Raw genomic sequence first — 26,179 nt, forward strand, 5'->3', positions numbered from 1 at the left:
GTGTACAGAAAGTACATTGATTTATGTCTGACTTCGACTTGGTAAGGTTTATAAAACACATCTGGCGCTTTAAATCATCTCATAAGATTAGTTTGTATTTCGACTTGTGTAAACAGGCAAAGCTGAATTTTAAAATTTATTTTGAGCTTCAGATTCATTAAACTTGTGTGCCTAGACCGGAGGTCTCCAAACTTGGTCCTGGAGGGCCGGAGTCCTGCAGAGTGTAGCTCAAACTCTAATTAAACACGCCTGAACCAGCTAATCAAGGTCTTACTAGGCATGCTAGAAACTTCAACTTGTTGAGGCAAATTGGAGCTAAACTCTGCAGGACACCAATGCTCCAGAACTGAGTTTGAAGACCCCTAGCCTGGACAGTATGCAGCTGTCCAAACTTCATCCCAAAGACTTACTACTTGTAGAATAGAGAATGAATAATCAGAAGTGATTATTTACAGCCACACCAAAGCCTTGGGCTGCCTATAACATGTGATCCTAGACCAGAAAACCAATCTTAAGTAGCACAGGTATATTTGTAGCAGTAGCCAAAAATGCATTGTATGGATCAAAATGATTTTTCTTTTATGCCAAAAATCATCAGGATATTAAGTAAAGATCATGTTCCATGAAGATATTTTGTAAATTTTCTACCGTAAATATATCAGAACTTAATTTTTGATTAGTAATATCCATTGCTAAGAACTTCATTTGGACAACGTTAAAAGCAATTTTCTCGATATTTTGATTTTTTTTTTTGCATCCTCAAACTCCAGATTTTCAAATAGTTGTATCACAGCCAGATATTGTCATATCCTAACAAACATGCATCATTGGAAAGCTTATTTATTCAGCTTTTCAGATGATAATTTACTATTATGACTGGTTTTGTGGTCCAGGGTCACATATATTCCTCTAGTGATGCACTGATAATAAAATTCTGGTTGATCCCGGTGAGCCAGTATTTTCATGCAATGGCGATAACCGTTAAATGACTAAAATTCTATGCTATTCTGTCTAAATAAATAATAATAAAAAAAATAAAAACAAAAATCAATAATTTTCTACACTGTAAATGTTAAAAGTGAATTTAGGCATCACAACATGAACAAATAATATTTTTATCTGGCCAAAAAGTAAGATCGCTTTAATATATTGTAATGATATCTTATGTTCTGATGCTTGTAATGTATTTCACTCCAGTTCTGTAATGATAATGTAAATCATTGAGATTAATTTTGAATGAGGCTTAAATGATAGCATGTGTAACCTAAATGCAAACAGAAGACGTGAACATGAACAATAAATATCCAATATCAGCTGTCACAAATACAAAAAATCCCCAATATTGACTAATAACTGATATGATACTGGTATTTTGTGGATCTCTGTATATGAGTAGCCATTAATTTGTCAATTGTTTATCCCTCAGTGATGAACAAACAGAGGGTAAATGTTAGTATGTGCACAGAAACATGGCAACTTTACAAACAAATTGAAAATTGAAGGGTGAATTGTGACAGTTGAGTCTGGAAGTTGCAGGTGGGTTCAGTATGAGTCTCTCCATCCTTGAATCCCCTTATCTTTCACACTCATAGTCAGACATTTTTTTTTTCCAGTTTTCATACCTTATCACCATTTTCACTCGTCTGTCTACAGCCTGAAACCTTTCACGTTCCACCGTATCGAACCGCACGGACACTGCCCAGTCGCAATGCTCTAGCACTCAAGCAGGACGCTCACTCTTTCTCTACATCCGCCTCAAAATCCTCCCTACAAGGTTTCTTCCCAAGAGAAAAAAAATCCCACAGCGTATACACAAACCGAAACCCAGCCTCATTGAGATCTACTCAAGATTAGCCGCTTGCAAATTGAGAGTTGGCCTACCGATCTCTTCCTTTTTGAACTCATTCCAAGATATTCCTTTTTAAACATTTTCCAAAGTTAAGCTACCTCCTTCAGGAGGACTTTTTGTACTCTGGTGGCAAATGCAAATGTAGGTTGAGATATAGTTGAAAGAGGTCCCTGCCTAAACCTCCGGAGATATCAATATGGATGCTCTGGCGACACTTGACTCTTTATAAAGAGTTCCAGCGAAGACATTATTCCATATTTTATTAACCCAGCCCCTTCAATTAGACTCCTCAGTCCGTAACAGTTCAGACGCTGCTGGTCAGCCCTTGAAGCGCAGACTATTTATCCATCGGAAAACCAAGGTCGTATTTGTAATATTCCATAAAATTATGCCTGGTTTGGCCAATCATTTCATTTGGAGCATATGAAAGGCGACAGAAGAGGGAAAAAAGATTACAGCCTCGGCCTACCTGTTTCAGCTCATCACTGACTCCTCGTCCACAGCCTTATCAGTATTCCTCAGCGCTCCCCGTCCTCTCCATTACCCACTACTGGCAGCCAGTCAGGGACACTTTCCTTTGGCAGGTAACCGGCCCGCAAGGACAAAATGGACACACGGGCAATTTAAATGATTGGAAGCAGTAAGTAATATATTAGAGAGCCCTGTGTTTGAAAAGTCAGAAGTAAATTGCATGTTATTAGTGCCAACTCAGCGAAGCAGAAAACACAAGGTTTATAGAGGAACGAGTTAAAGTTGGAGATGATATTGTGGGTGTCTTACGACAACGCGTCTCTGTGAGTCTTATCTACGTTTCTCGTCGATTTTGAAGACTTTGCTTGGAGATACCAGTCTTAATTACGGACTAATCCGCAAATCTCCACCGCACGGCCCTCAGCGAGAAGCGATGGATTAGAGATGTAAATATGATGTCTGAGAGGGCGTCCCTGGTGAGTTCAACCCCATCTTTGGTGTCTAGCTTGTTTGCGGGCCCTGCGTTTCCCCCTCAATTCATAATCCTCCATGGAGAGCTGAAATTGGTCCTTGGTCTCATTAGAGGCCCTTGCCATACCCCTAACACACCTGAGATCGATGGGTACAGGCCTTTAAGTGGTCGTCTTGGTTATTAAACGCAGGGGAAGCCAATTTCTGGTCGAGGAAAGCTAATCCGATCACACATTAGGAGCCCATATTGGCTGGAGTGGCGCGAGGAAGGGATAAAGCGGGGTCGTGTGTCCTCTATGTGTACTCGCTAGATGGGATGCTCAACAAAAGCAATATTGTGAGAGCAGCATCACATGCTTTCTGCAATCCATGCCCTCATTGTTTAAAAATATGCAGAAATATTCTCATATTAAAATATGCAGAGATATTTTAAACTCATGTGATTTCCACCAGAGTATCATTTGTTTGTGCATGAGAAAGTTGGTAGAAGTTTTGGCTTAAGACACAGATATTTTTTGTCTTTGCATGTGAATAGCTGCAGACTAATTTTGCAGGAAGTCATGAGTAAGGGATGAGAAAGAAATGTATTTATCCAAATTAGTATAATAATGTGACATGTTGCAGACGAGCATGTGGTTTGAATCTGTTCAAAGATTTTGTGATTAGATTCTCAATGCAATCAAACAAGAATATGAGCACATGCATCAGATGAGCAACCACCTGCTTCCTGAATATATTCAAAGAAATCCACATATGTGGTCAAATTAGAAATGTTGGGATGCTAAAAACAGAACATGAACCATGAGGTTCCACATGGATTCACTCAGGCCTCATGCTCAACATGATTTCAAATATTTGTTTAAGATTGAAGTGTTTCCCTTCATTTCCTGACTTTCTCTATAATAGGTTCCACAGACATATTTTGGCTTTCCTTGTACTTGTGCACAGATTCTTGACATGACTAATCCAGCTGAGTTCAGCAACTGTGTTGCATTCAATAAAACATCATTTTTGATTTTGTTTCTTGGTTCTCTGAAAGCCCCATTAGTTCCCGCTCCCATTATCTGCAATCCGCATGTCACGTCTTGTTATTGCTTGTCTGACGTTAGTAATATGTAATGTAATTTTACAGAGGGCGAGACGATGTATTTAGATGTCATTTGATCTTTTATTATTATTTTTTCCTTGAGACCTATCTCTGTGCATTTTGAGCCGTCTAAGCTAGTTATTGAATGTAATCCCAGACATAGGTTAGGGGCCTCGTCATTAGAGCCATGAACTGAATCTGAACTGACCACTGACAAAAGGAAGTGTATTCAAAATCATTATTGAGTTCAGTTCGTAATTGAATAACATGGCCTCCCTTGGTCAGCTGAGTGTTTTTGTACGGCCTCAGGCTATTCGGATTTCACGGTTCTGTTTTCGTTGAGACTGCATGTGGCGAGTTGTGGCCTGACCGAAACATCTACGTCTGTAAAATCGGGACTTCCTGTGAGCTGCATATGCATGCGCACGGTATCAGATGGTAGTCGCAATATGGGCATATGCTGCGGCAAGACGTTGTCGAGGGATGACAGGTGGTTGCTGGGACATTTGCATAATTATGGATGTACCACATACACCCGTAGCAAGTCATAAACCCGGAGACCAGAGAGCTGAGAAATTTCAAGCGCTCAGAGCTACTGCCAGGTGGCAAGACACTAACAGTAAATCTGGCTGTCGACACTCAAGACGCCACTGCAGATGACATGTGAACACTTTACTTTCACGCTGGCTATAGCTAAAGCATTGTATAAACTCTAACAAGGGGGGAAAAAAAAAAAAAGCTCTCTCAGGGAAAAGATTTCCTGGGGGTGTTTATTTATTCCCTCAGGTCTAATATGCCACTGACTGTGGCTAATTTACTCTCAACTGGTTTAATAGATTGTATGATGTTCATAAAATGGAGCAATTTTTTAATGTCTTATGAGGGGATAGTTGACCTTTAAGAATAGATTTACTTACTGTACTCTCATTATATTGACAAGTGTGGCAGGATATTCTTCAAAAATTCACCTTTTGTGATCCACAGAAAAAAAACATAAAGCAAAAAAAAAAAAGGTTTGACATGAGAGCAACAGTGTTTTCTTTTATTTAGGGGTGAACTGTTCCTTTAATGCAGTATAAAATGTTTCAGATATTTCTCAGGTCTGAGTGAGTAGCAATCCAAAAGTGCTGAAAGACCAGCAAAATGCATCACTCTGATCTGTCTGCATGTTCTATATAAAATGTTTGCTGACATCTGCAGGTTACACTGTTACACCTGTAGGTGGCGACAAGTCAGCGTCTTTGAGTGAGTTATTTGAATAATTTGTTCAGCTGATTTGTTTGAGTTTACATTGAAAAACAAAAAGTAGCACAGTGGAATGGAAGAATGCTTCTCAGTTTTTTCGAAAACACTGATTTATTTAGAAACAAAACAAAAGAGTGAGTCATTTGAATCATTTGTTTGTCATAAATTCTGATTCACTCAGGAACAAAACAAATGGGTGATTCTCAGAAGGAAGGCTGCATCGTAGTAAGGTTGTGTCCTATCTAGACTAGTCTGAAGTTTGTAGGTTAAACACTAGAAACGCAGTTCATTTTAAAATGTGTGAAAAGGATTGTGGATGATTGGAGGAATGTGAAGGATGCACTTATCGCATCATGTGAAATACACTGAACGAAGGACGTGAAACGAAAGGCGTATTCCAAAGATTTTTCAAATTGAGATGGCCTTCGATGGTGCATGATAAAATGGCAGCTGAGGTGTGCAACTGTACGAGGATTGAGAGGCACCCAATGAGTCATGAATCATTCATTTAAATGATTCATTCTAAAATTATTCGGGAATGTCATTACTGTGTGTTGCTGCAGTTCTGCTGTGGCAAAATTGTGTCGAAAATACAAGTTACTCAATATTAAAACAGCTTTGCCCAATCATGCTGCCTCCTTGCCACTCCAGTAACTTCTCGGAAATGGCCCAAGCTGTCGTTGCCAGTTTTAAATATGCAGTGTGAGATTTAGTAGCTAAACACGTTTTTAGAACCAGCAGTGGCAGATCCTGAATCTATTGCAAATTTAAGTGTTTTAAACTCAGTTTTACACAGATTTATTCGCAGCAAGGAGTGCAAATGACCTTCATGAAAGAAAATAGACTGGCTGTGTTATACTTTTATTTGAGCAGTGTATCTCAGTAGAGATTGCTAAACTCCAGCATGTTTGCCAGTGTTTTCAGCTCTGTTTTTTCCGCAATGTAGAGAGAGTGTGTATGTATGGTTGCCAGGTTGGGAAGATTAAGTAAACTACTGTAATTTAAGAAAAAAACTTGGGAGGCTTTAAACTCTTGAAATCTGGCAACACAACCATGAAAGCTTGTGGAGGCTTGTTACCAACGCAAGATGATGGAAATGCCAAATTACAATGAAACATTTTCAGGATAGATAACAAGTGGGTGAATGTAGCAGAAGATTATTATCAGGCATTTTTGATATATAATGGTGTATATAGAGGCTTAATAGAAAGTATTACTAGAAAGTAAAAAGGTGTTGAAATAAGTCTACTCTGTAGACGACCACAAGCACAGAACCCTGGAATCTAGAGCGGTGGCGATCTGAGCTGTGTGAGACAGGAAGTGTGAACTGGTATCAGACTAATCCCCCCCTACCTGCCCTGCAGTTCAAACCCATTACAGCACAGCAGCACAGGGACACCTCTGGCTTTCCTCTCCCATCTCTTTCAAAAGCGTGTGCGGTGTGCGCTTGTCACAGAACAAGCCCAGCTAAATGGTCCTATTGCCATCGCCTTTCTTTGCAAGACTCAAAGGAACTGGCTTTGTGTCAGACAGAAATGTACTACTGTGTCCCTGTCACACTTTTGTGGGGCTGAAAAGGGCCTTTCTGTAGGAAATAGAGGAAACTGAGCTGAAGTGCTGTGTTTGTTATCTGTGGCCATGTGGGTAGGATGTCTTATTGTACCGTAGTGACGATACTCCAGTTTTTGGAGTCAGAAAATATAATGTTAACAAGATCTCTCTCATCTCTCTGTTTCAGACATGCCCTTGCATGTACGCCGTAGCAGTGATCCAGCTCTGGCTGGCCTGCCCGAAGCCCAGCTCCCGCCAGAGGAACCATCTCGTAAAAACCCCACACGCTGGTCCACCACAGCAGGGTTTATGAAAGCCAACAACTCCAGCGGAACCAACAGCCTAGAGCGAAAGGTTAGTTCTTACTATCGCAGTATCATTCAGACATTTTTTTTTTACACACACACACACACACACACACACACAGATTAATTATACAAATTTTTGTTTCTATCATAGTTATGGTACATCACTGGTTTGAATCAGAACTTACTGAATTAGTGAAGTACCTCAAAAAATGTGGAGAGTAATATCTTTCCATTCATCCATCCATTCATTCATTATTCTTTCTGTCCATCCATCCATCCATCTTTATGCCCATCTATCCATCCATCCATCCATCGTTCCATCCATCATTCCATCCATTCACTTATACATACATCTGTCTCTCCATCCATCCATCCATCCATCTATCTTTCTACTTATACATCCACCTACCTGTCCATCCGGCTATCCATCCATCCATCCATCCATCTATCTATCATTCGACTTACACATCTGACTGTTTGTTCGTACATCCATTGCTCTACTTATACAACCATCTGTCTGTATGTCCATCCATCCATCCATTTATCCAAATATATCCATCTATCTGTCCATCCAGCTATCCATCTATCTTTCTACTTATACATCCATCTATCTGTCCTTCTGGCTATCCATCCATCCATCCATCCATCGCTCTTACTTATACATCTGTCTGTCCAACTGTCCATCCATCCATCCATCCATCCATCCATCCATCTATCATTCGACTTACACATCTGACCATCTGTTCATACATCCATCGCTCAACTTATACAACCATCTGTCTGTCTGTCCATCCATCCATCCATTTATACATCCATCTATCTGTCCATCCATCCATCCATCCATCCATCCATCCATCTTTCCACTTATACATCCACCTACCTATCCATGCATCCATCGCTCTACTTATACAACCATCTGTCTGTCTGTCTGTCCATCCATCCATCCATCCATTCATTTATACATCCATCTGTCTGTCCATTCATCCAACCATCCATCTATCTTTCTACTTATAAATCCATCTATCTGTCCTTCTGGCTATCCATCCATCCATCCATCCATCCATCCATCCATCCATCCATCCTACTTATACATCCATCTGTCTGTCCATCCATCCATCCATCCATCCATCCATCCATCTACCCACCCACCGATCCATCAAGCTTTTTCATTGCAGTACTCATAACTAATTTCATACATTTTAATTTTTTGATAGTTTATCTTTGGAAATTGGTATAAGGATGGTTTTTTTTTCCCAGTACATTTTTTACAAACCAAAGCACTAGTTGGAGCATTTTTAGGGCAACTTGTAAGAAGTGACTTCCCTTTGCTCCGTCTCATTCATCTTGAGATTCTCTCAATGACTGTTGCCACTGTTTGTTGTTGACCTGGAACTCTCTTGGTTATGGAACCATATGTCTTTGCTGTTAGAATAATGGGATCCGCATCCTTTATTTGTTGCTTCCCTCTTGATTTGGGCCTCATTGCGATGGTCAGTGCCTTTGGCTTTAAATGAATCAAAAAGAGGCACATTCTCTGTTTTATTTCCCAGCTTCCCTGTGGCAGCCAATGAAAAAGAGGCCAATTATCTTTGCAAAATGGCTGCTCTTTTGCAGCGATGACAAGCCTTCAGTGCTTTGAAACAGCAATATTCCAAATTAAAAGTGGGGGAAAGGGGAGGGAGCGAGAAAAGATGGAGTACTCAAAATGTGACACCGCAACCTGCGATGAGATTAGCGCGTCTCGTGGCGTTCACTAGTAATCCTGTTTAAAAGCACTTTGCTTGTCGCTTTCTTCCATAATCCAAACACCACACTCTCATTTTAGCAGAGCAGAAGAATTAAGCTGTTATTTTTACCTTTCGTTCTGCACCGGATCATTTATTTCTTGATTGTTGTTTTTGGGATGTCATGAGAAAAGCTTGGGGTGCTTGGAAGGTCTGTTTTTGGTTGATACTGTCAGATGACGATAAGCGACGGGGTGAATATAAATGCGCTCTATTTTAGTACCAGTGAATTGGTGAAATGAATATAAAGGTGTTAGTTCACTTTGAAGTAAGAATAGCAGGCACTGAGGAGAAATCTATTATATCTGCATTTTGCCTTCGGATAATATGCAGAGAACTGTCATTCTCCAAAATTCGGTGTCTTTTCCTGGATATATTTTACGATTTTAATAATTTAGCCAAGACTTGCTGGTCTGTGGGTCAATGACTCTCCCTATTCATGTTACATCTTCCATATTGGAGATAATGTGGCTTGTAGCATGTCTTTACAAAGCATTGTTTTGTCTTCATGGACATTTTCTCATATGGAGCATGATTATCTGTCTCTCAGTATTTCGAACCTGAAAAAAACCTGAAGGCCTCCTGCTGCCTGTCAAGGTAGGCCAATGCCTCAATCATTACAACATGCTCCACAGGAAGTCTTGATTCATAAGGCCGACTGTATGAATTCTTCACCCTTCCTATGGGCCTTTGACCTGTTGGTCTCCGTGTTCCTCACTGTGTCTCTTCCTCCTCCTCTTTGTCCCGCTGTTTAATGTCAGAATTACCTATATAATCATTTTACCATGCAGGAACATCAAAATCACTTCATGTTCCAACACTGTATGGGATCGCTTTTGTCTGATGTCCAATTGTGAATTGGCTCATGCTATAACTGGAAACTCTTCTTTTACCTCATTGCTCAGACTAGGTCTTTAGCCAAGAGCAACGGTGCACGGTAGGCTTTCTAGGCTAAGGCCCCCTGTGTCACTGGATAACCTGTTTTAGGTTTGCTCTAAAAACTCTTCAAATTGAGATTAGACTTGAGCTCCGTTGCTAGAGGGCGTTTGATTTCACCTCTGTGAAAACACACAGTGTAACATTAGAAACATGGTGTGAATTAGTAGCTTGTAATGGAGCTCCTTATTAGTGAGAAATGAAATTAGCGTGCCCTCTAAATTTAGGTGGCCTGAATGATATCATTGCGGGGCTCGGATCCAAGACGAGCTTCCCTCGTACACTAACCTTAGCACAGTGAGTCTAATCTGGAGAACAGCTTCAGTAAGGTATAACTGTATTAGACACTACCTACCTATCCCTATTTAAGGAAATTGGTCTCATATTATTAATACCAAATTCTGTGTTTGTTTTGTTTTGCCCATATAATGAAAGTCAACTGGGCCAATGTTTTTTGGACCACAGTGTGATTCTTTCATGTTTCACAGGAGAAATTAAGTCACGCCAGGCTCATTGGAAACAAATGTGCTTCTGGTGACATTTCTGCAAAATTATATTGAGTTGCTTCTTGCATGTTTAACTGAACTTTTAAAGTGAAGTAACCAGTAAATTGAAGTAAACAGTTTTCCTTTTTTGCTGGTTGTTGAACATATTGCAACATTTTGGAATGAAACATCCAATGAGTGATGGTAAAAGTTTAATACTCTGTCATTACCCTACCATAAACTTAACCAATAGTGATAACAAAAGCAACTGTGAGATAAAAACACATTTGCTGAAGCAGTCATGCTATATTATCTTGCTTCTAGTGATTAATGTTTCACAGGACCCATATCTGAGGGCTCCACATTGCAGGTGTAATGCTGTACCGGGTGGGCCACAGAGCAATTTTACTATGTCAAAGAAACCATATATATGGAGCTGGTTAAGTGATGCAAACGTAAAAAATTATTTTTTCCAAGTGTTTTCGATTATAACATAGTATTATGCAAGAAACCATGTGAAAACAATCTCCCCCATTTATCATAATTTGCATAGGGATTAAAGTTGTTGGTGTTTTCCTGCCACTGGTGTTCATTTCAACTGGAAAATGTAGTGAATTGTTTTGGCAAAGCGTAGGTAGAGGAATGTTTTTCCAATGAGCCTATGTTGAAGAAAGTATTGTTTTGGAAAAAGAGTGAGTAAATGATGACAGAATTTTCATTTTTGTGTCAACAAACCCTTTAATAGCAGATGTAAACATCTTCTTTCATCACCTGCTTTGTGTTTTCCAGGGTAAGGGTCTGGAAGCGTACCGCAGCCTGCCTCGTGATGTTGTCCCCTGGGCTACCCAGTTTCAGAGGGAAAACGCCCGCTCCTCCCTCAGCGCCAACCATCCCATGGTGGACCGATGGCTTGAGCGTCAAGAACAGGTACTTTCAAGAACTCATTCGCATATACCCATCTCTAAAGTGCCTCTTAACTCCAGTAAACTGCGCTGATCTATAAACTTGTGTTGTTGTTTTTTTTCGTTTGAGTTAAGAGTAGATTCAGGAGTCAAGGGGAGATTATTGAATATAGCACATAGGAAAAAAGGATTGTGAAGAGAAAAAAATACTAGAAAACGGCACCCACGTTGTTGGTTGAGGATTTCACTAACCTTACAAAACCAGAGCCACGGTCTCCATAGACGTAGATGCTGAGTGTCTTTGAAATTCAGCTCTTTTGTCAATGTATCGTTGTAACCGTCTAAAAGAGTGTGGGAGGGTTTTGAATTCCTCCCCCTCTTGCTCAGAGGAGAGAAATAAAAGAAAGAGGTGAGGAAGGAGATTGAGATGTTTGAAGCGCCTGGCGTGCTGCGGGGAATTCACTTATTAATTTTCGCAATCGATTTTCTCGAACCGCCAGCATCCATTTCACTCTTTCCCCCCACTTTTCTTTCTTTGGCCCATTGAAACGACTGTGACAGAGGTTCGGCTGCTTGTTTGCAATTCTGGTGGTCGCAGCTTCTCATTCCCCAGAAGCTTGAGTTGGCTCACAAAGAAATCCCCCACCACCACCACCACCTCAAGGGCCCGTGGCACCGAGAGTCGTGCATCATCATTAGGGAAGTCGTCTTGCATGGAGGAGCCTCTGGGCTGGATGTTGGGCTGCTGGCGGGTTGAAAGGAGCAGTCAGTCAAGGCCTGGGCTCAACCTGACAGACTCATTCATTTGAGCTTCAGTCTATTACAGCTTAGCCTGACCCCCCAGACTGTTGCCCGCCCTGAATCGCTCTTGCTCGCTTTCTCTCTCTCTTTCTCTTTGTCAAGCTACGCCGTCGTAGCACCTCTGCCCTCTTTTCTTATTTCTCCTTGCCTGTTTTCCGCCCCTTTCCCCTCATTTTCTCTCTTAGCAGGAAGTGGTTATTTGAAGTGACAGACAGATTTCAAGACAGATGCAGAGGTTCTGTTGCTATTCAAGCACATTAACGCACACACTCAACAGAATAGGCTGAAGCTACCGTAGCTAGTATTTCACCCATCTTTCTTAGTAGCAATTTGGTATTATCACCGTTTTTTTTAAGCTATTTTGTTTGTAATATGTAATGTGTTTGTATGCTGGTGCTAGCCTAGCTTGCAACAGTTTTTAAGTAGTTTGTTGAACATTGCACTGCGCAGTAGGTACTCAAGGATATTGCATCAAGTCAAGTACGTCTTTGTGTTTTATATTCAGTCCGTCTGTTATAGTAGTTGCCTCTACTGGCTTATCACAAAGTTCTTAGTAATTATGTCTTTATTGCCATCTTAAATATCCATTTAATCTTTCATTTCCTCTTTGCTTTTATTGGCTCTAATTGTTTCGTTGCCTTCCTCTTCACAACAGACTCCATTTGATATAGCCTCCATTCTATTTGCATAATGTTGTGGCTTTTTTTATAGACCTTGAGTAAGCTACTTAATTAAGCTTGGCTATTTTCTCTTTATTAACCATGTCAGGCATGCCAAAGTATGCATTTTAAAACAACTTGCCAGGAGATTTCCCTTCATTTTTAATCCCTTTTTTTGCCTTCTCCACTTTTCTATGAAAACAGTTTAACTTGATGAACAGACTCTGAAACAGAAAACTTTTAAATAATATACCCTCTGCACTTCTGAAACTGTAAACGGGGGGAAGGGCAAAGCCTTGAAGGCGAATGATGCAACATAATGCTAACAGGGTCACTCAGTGTTAATTTCTCTGAAATGCATAAAACATTAAACTGTTTTGACAGTATATTAATTGTTTATGCTTTTGTCTGTTGTAGTTTTGCTTTGTTAGTTTAGCAAAATGCTAACATCCAGATTTGTTGGAATTGATGCACACCAATTGCCTACATATTTCTGCTAAAAAAAAAAAGGAAGCTCTTTGACCATTTTTAGTCTGCACAGTTATAATATGTTATAGGACTGCATGGCAAATGATATTGTAATCATGATATCGATTTTTGCATCTCTCCGTTTCTTAAGCATAATCAACCTTTCATTGTAATTTGGCTTTTGCATTATCTTGCATTGCTTATTAGCCTCCACAAGCTTTCCCAGATTGTGGTTGTGGTCAAATCCCTTTTTTTCAAAAAAGTATATATTCCCCTAGTGGTTTATCTTCCCAATCTGGCAACCATGGCTCCCAACCTGGCATGCAGACATTACAGTAAAAACTCTGATGAGCTGAAAACACAGGCAAGCATGTAAATTGGAGTTTATTGAGAGTCTATTGAGATTACAGACAATAATTCAGATGAAAAATAAAAAAAAATAACCTAAAATGACCTACATAAACTAAAATAGGTCTACATTTAGCTTAAAGGTGGATTGTATCAGTAATACTTTGTGGTGTTGTGGGACATTATTTTTTAACATTTTTTTAGTTAATTAATTTTGTTCTTCATTTTCTTCCCATGTCCATATATTGCACTACAATGGAAGTTGCATTGGTCACTGAGGCTAAATGTGGAAACGATTGCTCATAGAGTCTATTGAGACATGTCTCGCATTTGTTAGTTTTTAAAAAAGGAGTTGCTGCCTGTGTTTCTTTCTTTTCTTTCTTCCCTTTTTTTTAATTCTACAAGATCTGATGATTACGTCAGTGGTACAACACTATGTCCTTATAGACATCGCACAGGCCCTGACCTTTCTCTGTAAGAAACACAAGTTGTGTAGAGGTAAGGAATGTCTGAGTGTTTTCAGTGTTCCATTTAGTTGAATGTACAACAGTTTGAGAGGCAGAAGAAATGCATTTTAAGGCTCCATGTTGATTCTAACAGCCCAGCTGCGCTGGTGCTCTCACCCACTTGAGTCGACCTCTCCAAAGACCGCTCCGAATAACACCACAGCAGTGAAGCAAACCGACGAGAGCTCTTCGCACGGCCACCTGAAAAGGACGTTCCATTCCAATACAAAGTAAAAGCTTTGATGCTTGTTTTTCATCAGGTTGAATGCAATGATGTATATTATGCTAGAACCCTTCAGATTGTGTTCTTGGTTTGTTCTGAATGTTTTTAATTGCATCCCGACGTGTCGGTCTCTCACATTCCCACCTGGCACTCTTACAGCAAGGTGCTGGTGTCTCTTTCCATTGGGGATTGTTAGAATGGCATTTCCTTTTTCATTTTTAAAAAGTTCCTCTCCCTAGTGATGAATTAGAGATGACCCATCTGGGCAGGAAAAGGGCAGCATGTGGATTTGCGGGTAATGCAAAGTGCGGGAGGGTCATAAGGTCTGCTTATTCTGAAGCTAGTAAGACTGGATTTGAGGATTTCATCATCAATTGACTGTTTCCATTTTTATTCAGGAGAGTACAAGTACAGCTACAGTGTCTGTCCATTTTATTCATACGGTGTTATAAGATATTGTGAATTAGGTTAACCCAGAATGAAGCTCTGTACGTGACAAGTATTAGACTTTAGCTGGACTTCTGAGTTGGATTATGGAGATGGAATGCCATTTTTGTGTAATAAATTAGAAATTGTTCCAGAATTACACTTTTTCTCAGAAGAACTGCAAGAGGCCGTCAAATCAATGCTTTATTGTTAAGTGCAATTTTGTACTAGCTATTTCTGTGTAATGAAAGTGGACAAGGCACTATTCAGCTATAATTTAGTTTTTTTTGTGTGTTGTAAAAATGTCTTCAGAACTTCTTATATGAGCTTTTGTGGTCCATCATTGTCTAACATCAGTCTAGTTAAAGACATTTCTGACAGGTACAGGTAATGGAGGTTACTAATGCCAAGTTGCTGCTGAAGTTTAGTTTTGCATGTGAAAAACGCTGAATGAGTGTAATGGGCAAAACCACCAGAGTGCACCTGAAGAAATTTGGTATTTAACTAGGTACAGATTTTAGATATGCAGCGTTAGAAATGAATCATAAGCTCCTGATGTGTCAATTCAGCGTGCAAGTTTTCATTTTTGGAGTGTTTGGAGTTTGGAAATCTGCAGTGCAACACTAAAGTGTTTCCTGTTAGAATGACATTAACAGATGATTTCAAAACAATTAAGATAAAAAATGCATGTGCATCATGCCTTTTCATGGTGCTTATGAAATGTTTTTATTTAATTAAGATACTAGAATTAAATGCAGTGTTTTCTAGATAATGCATTCTGATGTTCTCAACATGTATGTTCATGTTTACTCAGATACATAATGACAGTACTTCTGTTTGGGTAGGAAAAAGAATGCTTTTACTGATACCATGATACTAATATTGTAAGGGTTTAGTACGTTTTAGAAGTGCATAGATCTGTTGCACTTTGATTATAATATTAAGAGCTCAGACTTCTTGTACATTGATTTTAAATATAGTACTGTTGTAATTAGAGATTGACTGATATATTGTTTTACAAATATTTTCCTGATATTTAAGAATTTTACCATAATCGGTTATCGGTTTTGTAATGTCGGATTCACCGATAAACGTCGCCATCTTGTGGGTGTTTGAGAATTACCGGCAAGATCGCCATTTCAGCGTGTCTGAGGGGAGACGAGACAACAACAACGGCATGCATAGATAAAGCACTTGCTTAGTAAACTTTATTTAACATAACAGCCATTAATGCACATATTAAATGTGTTACATAAATGCCTGATATGTAGGCCTAACTAGTTTATGCTGCTTTGGATCTAAGAAATAGACAAACTCGCAGAGTCATGTAAAATAATCCGTCCTAATAAACATGTAAGTTTGTCTGAATTAAATAATATACAGCCATGAATGAGCACATATTGGAAATTAAAGCGCTGTTTTTAATTCTCTCTGTGTTGTCTGTGTTGTTGTAAAATACGATTTTTTGTTTGTTATATTCCAGTATTTCAGAGAATCTTATTCAGTGAATTAACATTATCCAGTGAATTATTCTTCACTCTTTATATTAAACAGCTTATAAACCTACTAAAACTGTAGTTTAAAATCAAGTTGATATGACTCCTCTCCTTTATTTATTTTCTCCATTTCAAAACATTAGACATTCTACATTTGTTTTGCTTAGTGTTGCAGCTGATGCATTTTATAAATAAAAAAATATATATAAATAAAAGTTTTTATTGTTGTAATATGAAGATTAAGGAGGAAAAATCAAAGTGAAATATGGACTTCACTCAGTCATTTATTTACTTTATAACAGGAAATAAATATCGGTTCTGGATATCGGTTATCGGCACATAAACATGCAAATAATCGGTATCGTAGCGGTTATAGAAAAATCAATAACGGTCGATCACTAATTGTAATGCAATTGTTCTGTAAAAATAAATAAATAAAAATATAAATAAATAAATATTATTTTTTTAGTGTGTATGTATATATATATATATATATATATATATATATATATATATATATATATATATATAATAAGACTACAATGCTTATGTCTTAATTGTAAAGCTTAACCCTCAAGCTTTACTTATTTGAAAATGCGAAAATAACCGTGTAGCTGGCACGTCGCATTCCCAAATGCACATTAAACTCAAAGAATGCTGAAAACATTGGATCTGCTCCCATGTAAAAGAACACGGTGCCTCGCTTCACTCTGAAACAATCACAACTGTCTATATACTGGAATTTACACTAAGCAGTTTTACAATGCTGGAGATGTTTTGTGTTACTATGAGAAGTGTCAAAGAGTTTTGGTTTATTAGCAGGCCTCCAGAGTCTAGGTAAATTAATAGGAAACAGTGGAAGTATCATTCATGTGCGTGGCACATACTAGACGTAATCGTCACAAGTCCACAAGCAAATGAATTGCTGCATTTACTGCCCAGACTGCAAACCACCATTCATCAAAACTCTCTTTTCCCTCAAAACCAGAAGGATACCAGAGAGAGTCCGAGGTATAGATTTACCTCACATTCTGGTGAAACAGTACAGAGTGCTTCTGCGTTTCATCTTCCTGACAGAGGGATAGTGGATTGGTTTTGTGGCTGGAGGATTCTGCGTTCTCACACTCGGTCTTGCTTTCCGCTCGTCCTCCACAGGTTTTGTTTCCCCTCTTTTCGAAAAAATGAATTCTCTCCCTTCTCATTCATCTGTTCCTTCTCTCCCATTTCTGTAGACAAGACCAGGGATTCTTCTTCCTCCCCCTCGGAAGGTTTCACATTCTTTGTTGTTACTTTTTCCCTCCCTCTCTGCCTCTCGCCGTGTGTGTGTGCAACATGCGTTCTCGCCGCAAGCGCGTAGCAAACCTGGCCTGTAGGTGCTGCTCTGATCTCACAGTTTGAACCCTCATCCAAGAGGAAAGAAACAAAGAAAAAAAAGGGCAGATAGAAGAAACCCTCTTTCCCTTGGCTCCTTTGAAAGGCCTCTCCCATCATACCACACACACACACACATACTGTGATTATTCACAGTGCAAATGGCAGCCCACCAGAGAGCAGGTCCTACAAAGAAACCCAGACAATGCAACCTGAGACACTGCTAAGCTCAGCCTAGCGTAATTAACTATCTGCCTTGTTCTTGCCTGTTGGCTTCGTCCCTCACACTCATTTGGCTTCCATTTATCCATGTAAACAAATAAAACACATTTCTTTTGCACTTTCTTATGAAGCTACATTGCAGAGAGCTTCAGAGATTTCCAAACGAGGCCCATCGCCAACACATTAGCTAAAGCTTTATTCAGTATTGCTGAGCTGAAGTGGCTGTTGATCTATCTTTAATTTCTTCTCTGGCACACCGAGTCTTTTAAACACACATTCGAGTGCAATTTCACTGCCTTCATCTCCTCTCTTTGAGAACTGTTGTACGTGACGATCTAGGTGTCAGTGAGGCTCATAGGGGAGTTCAACTAATCTCTGAGGGACAGGTTGGTGTGGTAGACATCAAGTCTGACCTTTAACCTCTTAATCTAATGTCTTGGGCTCCTCACGTTCCCCAGGCCCACAGCTGACACCATTCGACCTGTCTGAAAGGCTTTCTTCACAACGCATCCAGGCTTGTCTTATGGAGAGCACTTAGCGAACTGAAACCATTCTTCTCCATTAACCTGCCACCACTGGCCCAAACCGTGACCTTTTCATGCTCCTCCAACTGGAAGCAAGTGACACAGCCTTCATAGAAACCAGTTTGAGGTTGTGGCTGAGAATTTCAATATGGTAGGTTCTATCGACTGGTCCAAGTTGGCCATAAACTGGTTGGGTGGTTGACTAGCCTGACTAGCTTGACTACCATCTAGTGTGACCTGACTAGACTTGGACTGTGGCTGGCTGGACTGTGGCCTGTTTTTGACTCTAAATGGATCAGCCAATGGAAGCTATATTAAGATGCAAACTTTTAAAGATAATTGACTGCACATTTTGTATCTTTTGTGGTTGTTGCAATCCAGAGAAGCACAATTTACTTTCCTTTTTTTCTCTGTCCAGATGCATTCAGTTAGAATTTTCCTTCTGAAGTGGACGGAGCTCTGGAAGCAAGTGACAGAGCCTTTCCTGAAATTCCAACTTAAACCATTTTAGGGTGGTGGCTGGGACTTTAAACATGGTGGGTTCTTTCAACTAAACCAGGTTGGCCATAAACTGGTCAAAGCTTTGTCAGGTCATTGACTAGCCTGACTACCAGCTGGTGTGACCTGCTACCAGCTGGAGCAAACCGGCTCCCTTATTCAATAAAGTAGCTTAACTATCTTAAACTAGTGTGACCTGTTTTGTCTCTGAATGGAATAGCCAAAGAAAGCTATATTAAGATGCAAGCTTTTAAAGATAATCGGCTACACATTTTGTGCATTTTGTGGATGCTGCAATCCCAAGAAGCACAATTTATTTTCTTTTTTGCTTAGTTTAAATGCATTCAGTCAGAATTTTTCTACCTTTTGAAGTGGGCTGAGCTCTGGAAGCAAGTGACAGAACCTTCCCTGAAATTCCAGCTTAAACCAGTTTAGGGTGGTGGCTGGGACTTTGAATGTGGTGGGTTCTTTCAGCTAGTCCAGGTTGGCCATAAACTGGTCAAAGCTTTGTCAGGTCATTGACTAGCCTGACTACTAGCTGGTGTGACTTGACTGGACTTGGCCAAGATTTTTACCATGAACAAATTGGTGGCCATGTTCCATAAAGTAGCTTAATTACCTAAACTAGTGTGACCTGTTATTGTCTCTGGATAGAATATCCAAAGGAAGCTTTCAAGATGCAAGCTTTTAAAGATAATTGGCTACACATTTTGTGCCTTTTGTGGTTGCTGCAACTTAGAGAAGCACATTTTATTTTCTTTTTCGCTCAATCCAGACACATTCAGTTAGAATTTTCTCCATTTTAAAGTGGATTGAGTTCTGGAATCACGTCAGAACCTTCCTGGAAATTCCAGCTAAAACTAGTTTAATGTGGTGGTTGCAATTTTGAAGATAGTAGGTTCTTTCTAACTGGTCCAGGTTGGCTGTAAGCTGGTCAAAGCTTTGTTAGGTGGTTGACTAGCCTGACTTGATTTGACACCTGATTTGAGCAGCAACAAACCAGTTGTCATATTCCATAAACCAGCATAACCCTCTGATGTCTGAGGGTGTTTTGGGTCCCTTTAGAACTTATGACATTCTCTGACATTTGTGTTTTTTTTCTGTAACAAAAAACATATTAATGGCTAAAGCCAGATGACTCTGTATTCAGCACAAACTGGGCTACAATAATATGTGAGCAGCATGTATGTACATGATTGCGTTTTTGAGAAAGCAACGTTTATGCGTGGTTAGTAAAAAACTAAAATTAAGTGGAAAAACTACCAAAGGGTTAGTTCACACAAAAAATGAAAATTCTGTCGTTAATTACTCACCCTCATGTTGTTCCAAATACGTAAGACCTCAAATTGAGATTTTTTTGATCAGAGAGTTTTCTGACCCTGCATAGACAGCAATGCGATTTAAAGGGTTTATGGCACAGAAAGGTAGTAAGGACCATACTGTTATGAAGCTACGAGAATATATTTTGTGTGCAAAGAAAACAAAAATAATGACTATCGTCAGCAGCATCACACACATGCATGTCATAGTACATGCATGTCGTGAACGGGTGTCGACTGACTCGGAAAAGAAGAAATTGTTGAATAAAGTCATTTTTGTTCTGGAGAAAGGGGGGCGCCACTTAATGCCACTCAATGCTACTTGATGTCTTTACAACTTTTCTGGGCCATAAAATGTTAATTTGTATTTCGAAGATGAATGAAGGTCTTACGGTTTGGAGCGACGTGAGGGTGAGTAATTACCCTTTAAACTGGTGTGACCTCTCAGTAGGGCCCTTGATCAAGATGTTTTACCAGCCCAGCCAGGTCGTCATCAGTTTGCACTTCAGTTGCGCTCAACCAGGTAAACAGAGGCTGGACCAACTAGAATTGCCTACAGTGTTCTAAAAACCAACCACCACTTTAAACCAGTTTTATCTGGATTTTCAGGCAGGCAAAAATGCAGGCTTCATGAGCTTTCAGAATTTCTCATTGCAAGTCTGAACCATCCATTCTGCAGTTGTCCTCACCGTTGTGACCCAGAACAGATACGTGTAGAAGGTGGCCTTTGCTCCTTTGTACCTCTGTGGTGATGACTGAGAACACACTGTTTTCTTCACCTCTGCTTGTCCCAGCTGGGAAGCCTTTTTGTCATTTTAGGATGTGCGTCGGGTTAGAAGTTTGGCGATGATGTCATAACACAGAGTTCCTTTGTTTCTGCTCCTGCCTGGGATTTAGCTGGACTGGCCAAGGCCATTGCTTGACTTATTTGGACTGGTTAAATAACTGCACGTGGTCTGTTTCATTTCAAATAATTATTCGAACACTTAAAAAGGGTCAGCTGAAGTGGATTCCAAATCACCAGGGTGGTGTAGTATTAAAGCTTAAGGCCGGGAACTGGAAAGATCACTTCCGGAGTTGTCCCCTATATGTCCATGCCGTGTTCTACTATGTGTAATGCAGATATATTCTAGATTGTTTTGTGCCCTATTTCTGGCTCCATGGTTGCATAAATTAATGTCTTACATCATAACAGACCACCAGACACAGCCATTTGGGAACTTTCTCACTGACATTCGCATTTCCGAAGGATCAAAACAGTCTGGAAAGTTCTTCGGTCTGTCTGAACTCCCAGAACAATTGCTTGGCTCTGAATAGAACAGCCAAAGGAAGCTATATTAAGATGCAAGCTTTTACAGATATCAGCTACGCATTTTGTAGCTTTTGTGCTCGCTGCAATCCAGAGGAGCGCAATTTATTTTCTTTTTCGCTCAGTCCAGACGCATTCAGTTAAAATTTTTCTCTCTTTTGAAGTGGACTGAGCTCTGTGGCAAGTCTAGATACAAGTCTCTTATCTCATTTGTACAAGAGAAAGAGGCATTTTGGGGTTCCTTGCAAGACTTTACTTTCACCACAAAACATGGCAGCGGAGGAAAAGACAGTGAGAGACTGAGCGGAGTTTGAAGATATGATTGCTGTTGTCCTTTTGTACACATCTGTGTCTGTCCATTGTTCCACTCTCTAGTCCAAGATATTATAATCTCTCAGCATAAACACAGTTTTTCACACTTCCTTTGTGAAGGGAAGCAATTTGTAGCAACAAAGCAATAGATTTGGGCAACACAATTTTGAGTCACCGTGATCATTGGCGATGCAACAAAGCTGAGGAACTCGCATTGAGCAGCAACGAATGAGAGTTGCAGTAAAAGTCACATGATCAGACGTCTAGTACTGTGGTTGATTAGGAGTTCCTACCTCAGTGTAAGCAGCTCATCAAAGGCCTCATTTACACTGTCAGTTAAATGTGATCCAGATCTGTTTTTTTTTTGCTCATATGTGAGCCTGAACCACAAAACCAGTCATAAGGGTCAATTTTTTGAAATTGAGATTTATACATCTTCTGACAGCTGAATAAATAAGCTTTCAATTGATTAGGATAGGGCAATATTTGGCTGAGATACAAGCATTTGAAAATCTGGAATCTGAGGGTGCAGAAAAATGTAAATTGTGAGAAAATCGCCTTTAAAGTTGTCCAAATGAAGTTCTTAGCAATGCATATTACATACTGTATGTGGCACAGATTGGATGTGTTCTATGACCGTGTAAACAAAAAAAACACATGAAAATTTTGAGAACGGTTTCAGGCCACAATCATATGAGGAAATAAATCATATATATATATGGAGTTGAGCGGCAACAATTTCCGCTCCGTGCTCCAAACATTCAATAATTACTCCAGCTCCGCTCCGGGTTCACCATTTCCCACTCCCGCTCCACTCCTCACTCAGCTGATCAGGAACATCGCTCTGCCTTCACTCCGAAGAAATTTACGGCTTATGTATTTCAGTAAGTTTTGAAATATCACATAACATATATTACAATAAAATAAAACAAAATAAAACACTAGGAGAGAAGTTCTGTGGCTTTTTGCACCACTAGTGTGCAGACTATTTTCCTACCACATTCCTATCAAGCTTATTACGTGGTTGTCAGCATTAAAAAGTATCATCTGCTTTTTTCAGTGCAAATTTTGTCTGTAAAGGATGAAAGTAATAGTTCATTTTTGTCAGTTATTTTATCTACGGATCGCTGCATTTACTACAGATTTCTGCTCATTCAAAATCTATATGGATAAAGCAGCGCTGTAAGAGCCCGGCCCGAGCCTGTGTAAAATGATATAAATTAAGCCCAAACCCGACCGAACCCGTCGGGTCCCGTCGGGTTTCATTGGGTTCAGGCAAAGATCTTCAGCTCTAATATATATATATATATATATATATATATATATATACAGGGGTTGGACAATAAAACTGAAACACCTGTTTTTTTAAAAACAATTAGTACGTTGTTGAGCCTTTTTGTGCCCAATGCAGCATCATTTCATCCTGGGAATGACAAATATAAGTCCTGCACAGTAGCCAGAAGGATTTTAAGCTATTCTCCTCTTGCAAAAAAAAAAAAAAAGTGGCCAGGTCACTACGTGATGCTGGCGTAGGAAAACTTTTCCTAACTCGCTCTTCCAAAACATCCCTCAATAATATTCAGATCTGGTGACTGTGCAGGCCATGGGAGATGTTCATCTTCACTTTCATGTTCATCAAACCACTCTGTCACCAGCCTTGTTGTGTGTATTGGTGCATTATCATCCTGATACAAGGCACTACTTTCAGGGTACAATGTTTGATCCATTGGGTGCACATAGTCAACCTTCACACTCTGCTCTTACTGGTGCAGTGTGCAATCAGTGAAGATAGGCCACCAGGCTGTGCAAACATATCCATGAAACCTCCAACACTATATTGGCCAGTGTTTCAGTTTCATTGTCCAACCCCTGTATATATATTCTGAGGCATTGCTTTCTGTACATCATTAAAACTGCAAAAATATGGTACTTCTCCGCGGTTTAATGGCGTAATAATATTCTCAGGAGGAAGCACGTATGGAGGCAGCAGTGTTGCCAAGTCTGTGATTTTCCTGCAGAATTGGGCTACTTTAACACTGGTGCTGCAGGTTGAAGTAGCCCCAATGATGTGATATTTAGCCCCTGGAATGTGAACCCCACCAAAAAATGTGCTTCTTTCACCCCGGAATGCAGAATTTTTACAGAGGGACCCCCCTCAAAACACAATGGGGCTAGTTTAGGGCTAGTTTTGAGTAGAAATTGAGTGTCTTTTTTGGCGAAAACCTGGCAATCCTGGGAGGCAGTAAATGGCAACAACGCAGGAAACATGGAGGAGGTGTGGCAAATGTAAACACATGAATCGGACACGAGTCACAGTTGAAAGAACGTGTAAATGGACAGTCAAATAAAATCCAATATAGGCAACTGCAGATCTGCAGTGTAAACGAGGCCAAATGCTTATTTTCTGGCTGACATCGCCAAAAGGGTTTAATGAATGCAGTCTAATGTTAACTTTGAGATATCTCAACTTAAAGTTGCTTGTCAAAGTTCACACTTTTTTTATATTCTTTTCCACCTTCTCTATCTGTACTCAAAGTTCTGACTGAACCACATTATCTGAGTCTAATCAGGCCATGTTTTTTACGCAATCATGCAGAATTTTCCCTCGGGGATCAATAAAGGATGCTTATCTCTCTTTGACACGGTGTGAAACTCTTTGCACCTGTCACGCCAAAAACACAAAGCGCATCCTCCCTTTACCTGTGATCACGAGTCTGTCCTCCACCACGTCAACCGCGTCCATATTTCACTGTTATTTATGTTCTCTCTTTCTTTTCACCCACTCTTTTATTTCCGCATGGGTGATTATGAGTGTGTTATGTCCTGATTAGAATTAGTGAGTGCACTTTGTGCTCTGCTCTACAGAGTGAGAAATCACTCCCTCAGTGAGAATAATTGAGCCCAGGCCCAGTTGCCAGCTCATTACCCACAAATCATAGCAGGCTGGGGCAACTTAGCAGGAGACAATAATGACTTTGGGGAATTTGGAACCTCACTGTGGTGAAAACCGCCGTTGCACTAAGGGCACATCCGAGGTGGAGGCGGGCGGAGACGTACGAAAGCTACGAGGGAAGTCAAGATGTAGGGTTATGCTGCTCAAATGGCTATATTAGATCTGCCAGATGACTATGCTGCAACAAAGTGTGAACGAAGTAAAACAAGGCAATTTTTTCAGATGGAGGGTCCTCACAAATCGACTGGACTTGATCCAAGCTCAGTTGTTGATGGACTGGGAATTAGCCATGCTTGAAAAGCGCTGACATCCATCAAAGGTTTTGCATTTGCAACCGACAACTTCCTTTAAAAGACAATTTTGGCATTAAGTGGCGTCCCCCTTTCTCTAGCCAAGTGAGCTACACCTGGACGCAATTTAATGTTCAGAAAACGAGGGCAATTGAGGGACGACGTGTCACGGTTTACGCAGATAGCGAGTGGTTTTAAAAAATTCACACATTTTTGAAAGCTAAGAGGAGTGTGTTCTTCCACACCTATTAGACTAAATGCTCTAGTGCCGTTTATTTGGATGACAGCTACGCAATGAGGTGGAAGATAGACATTGGAGACTGTCAGTATCCGATTTCCCAGCCCTCCTGAATAATTCATTTCTTTTTATGTGATTATTTATTTATTTTTTGCTGTTTTCTACTCTGTTCCAGTTTATAATGCGAGCGTCTCCTTTGCTTCGAGTCATTTGTCTCAAATGAGTCCTCTCCACAGTGTCCGTGTCCATCGTACCAACAGGCCGCTTTCGTTCTTTTATTGCTTCCATTAGAGCATAATGCTTTTAAGTTGCCATAGGAATATGGCCAACTGTAAACAGCTGTGAATGGAGGCCAGGAGGAGTCCTCCTGCCCATTTAGAGAAAAGAGAAAAGCATTTGATTTGCATGAGTGGCGAAGAAAAGCAGAAGGAGCCGTTTCTGAATGCGGGTCTGCGGTGGCCCTCTACGCATTGACAGGAAGGAGTGAAATGCAGATACAGGCTGAGTGGAAGGTCTATCTGCTTATTTCTCATTTCTGTGGGAAATGAAATCACTCACAAATTGATCTCCACGGGACGAGGACCGCATGTTGGGCTTACTTGTTTCCGTAGAGCGGGGAGTCCCTCGGTTCCATAACCTGGCTGTCCACAGGTGAAGCGTAATGAATGCATGGATGAATATGCATTGCTAGATGCTGTTCAAAAGTAAATCGTGTGTCACATGCTGTTATTTTCGATGAAGACTTCGTTCCCACCAGTGTGAGGCCTTTGCGAATGTTCAGTGCTGTGAAATGATTGAAAGCCGAACCAGCTGTCTCTCAAGCGCCAGATTAACAATAATCATTTGTTATTTCAAACTAAAAGTCCTGTCATGCAAATGACAAAAATCATTAATATTTGGTTGTTGATGGTATGGATCAAAGATGAAAAAGGGGCATCAAAAAAATAAAAGAATGTCCTGTGTAAAGTTCTGAGAAAAAAACAAAAAACAATGACTATTGTATATTTTTTAAAATATTTTATTTTACCACTAAAATAGCATAACAACAACAATATATATATATATATATATATATATATATCAGACTCCTTGTGCAAACAGAGATCTGATCTCTCCATCATTCAATC

General features: G+C 40.0%; 1 protein-coding gene across 2 annotated transcripts in view; it reads left to right on the plus strand.

Annotated features, from left to right (window-relative positions):
• pard3aa (par-3 family cell polarity regulator alpha, a) overlaps window positions 1–26,179 on the plus strand; it is a 588,383-nt gene that overhangs the window by 225,417 nt on the left and 336,787 nt on the right. For both annotated transcript variants that reach the window (XM_051097809.1, XM_051097810.1), the window contains exons 4-5: window positions 6,862–7,028; window positions 10,977–11,114. In XM_051097809.1, coding sequence (XP_050953766.1) covers window positions 6,862–7,028; window positions 10,977–11,114 — 305 coding nt within the window. The remainder of the gene's footprint in view (window positions 1–6,861; window positions 7,029–10,976; window positions 11,115–26,179) is intronic.

This window comes from Labeo rohita, chromosome 24 (assembly GCF_022985175.1).
Source record: "Labeo rohita strain BAU-BD-2019 chromosome 24, IGBB_LRoh.1.0, whole genome shotgun sequence".
Taxonomy (NCBI): domain Eukaryota; kingdom Metazoa; phylum Chordata; class Actinopteri; order Cypriniformes; family Cyprinidae; genus Labeo; species Labeo rohita.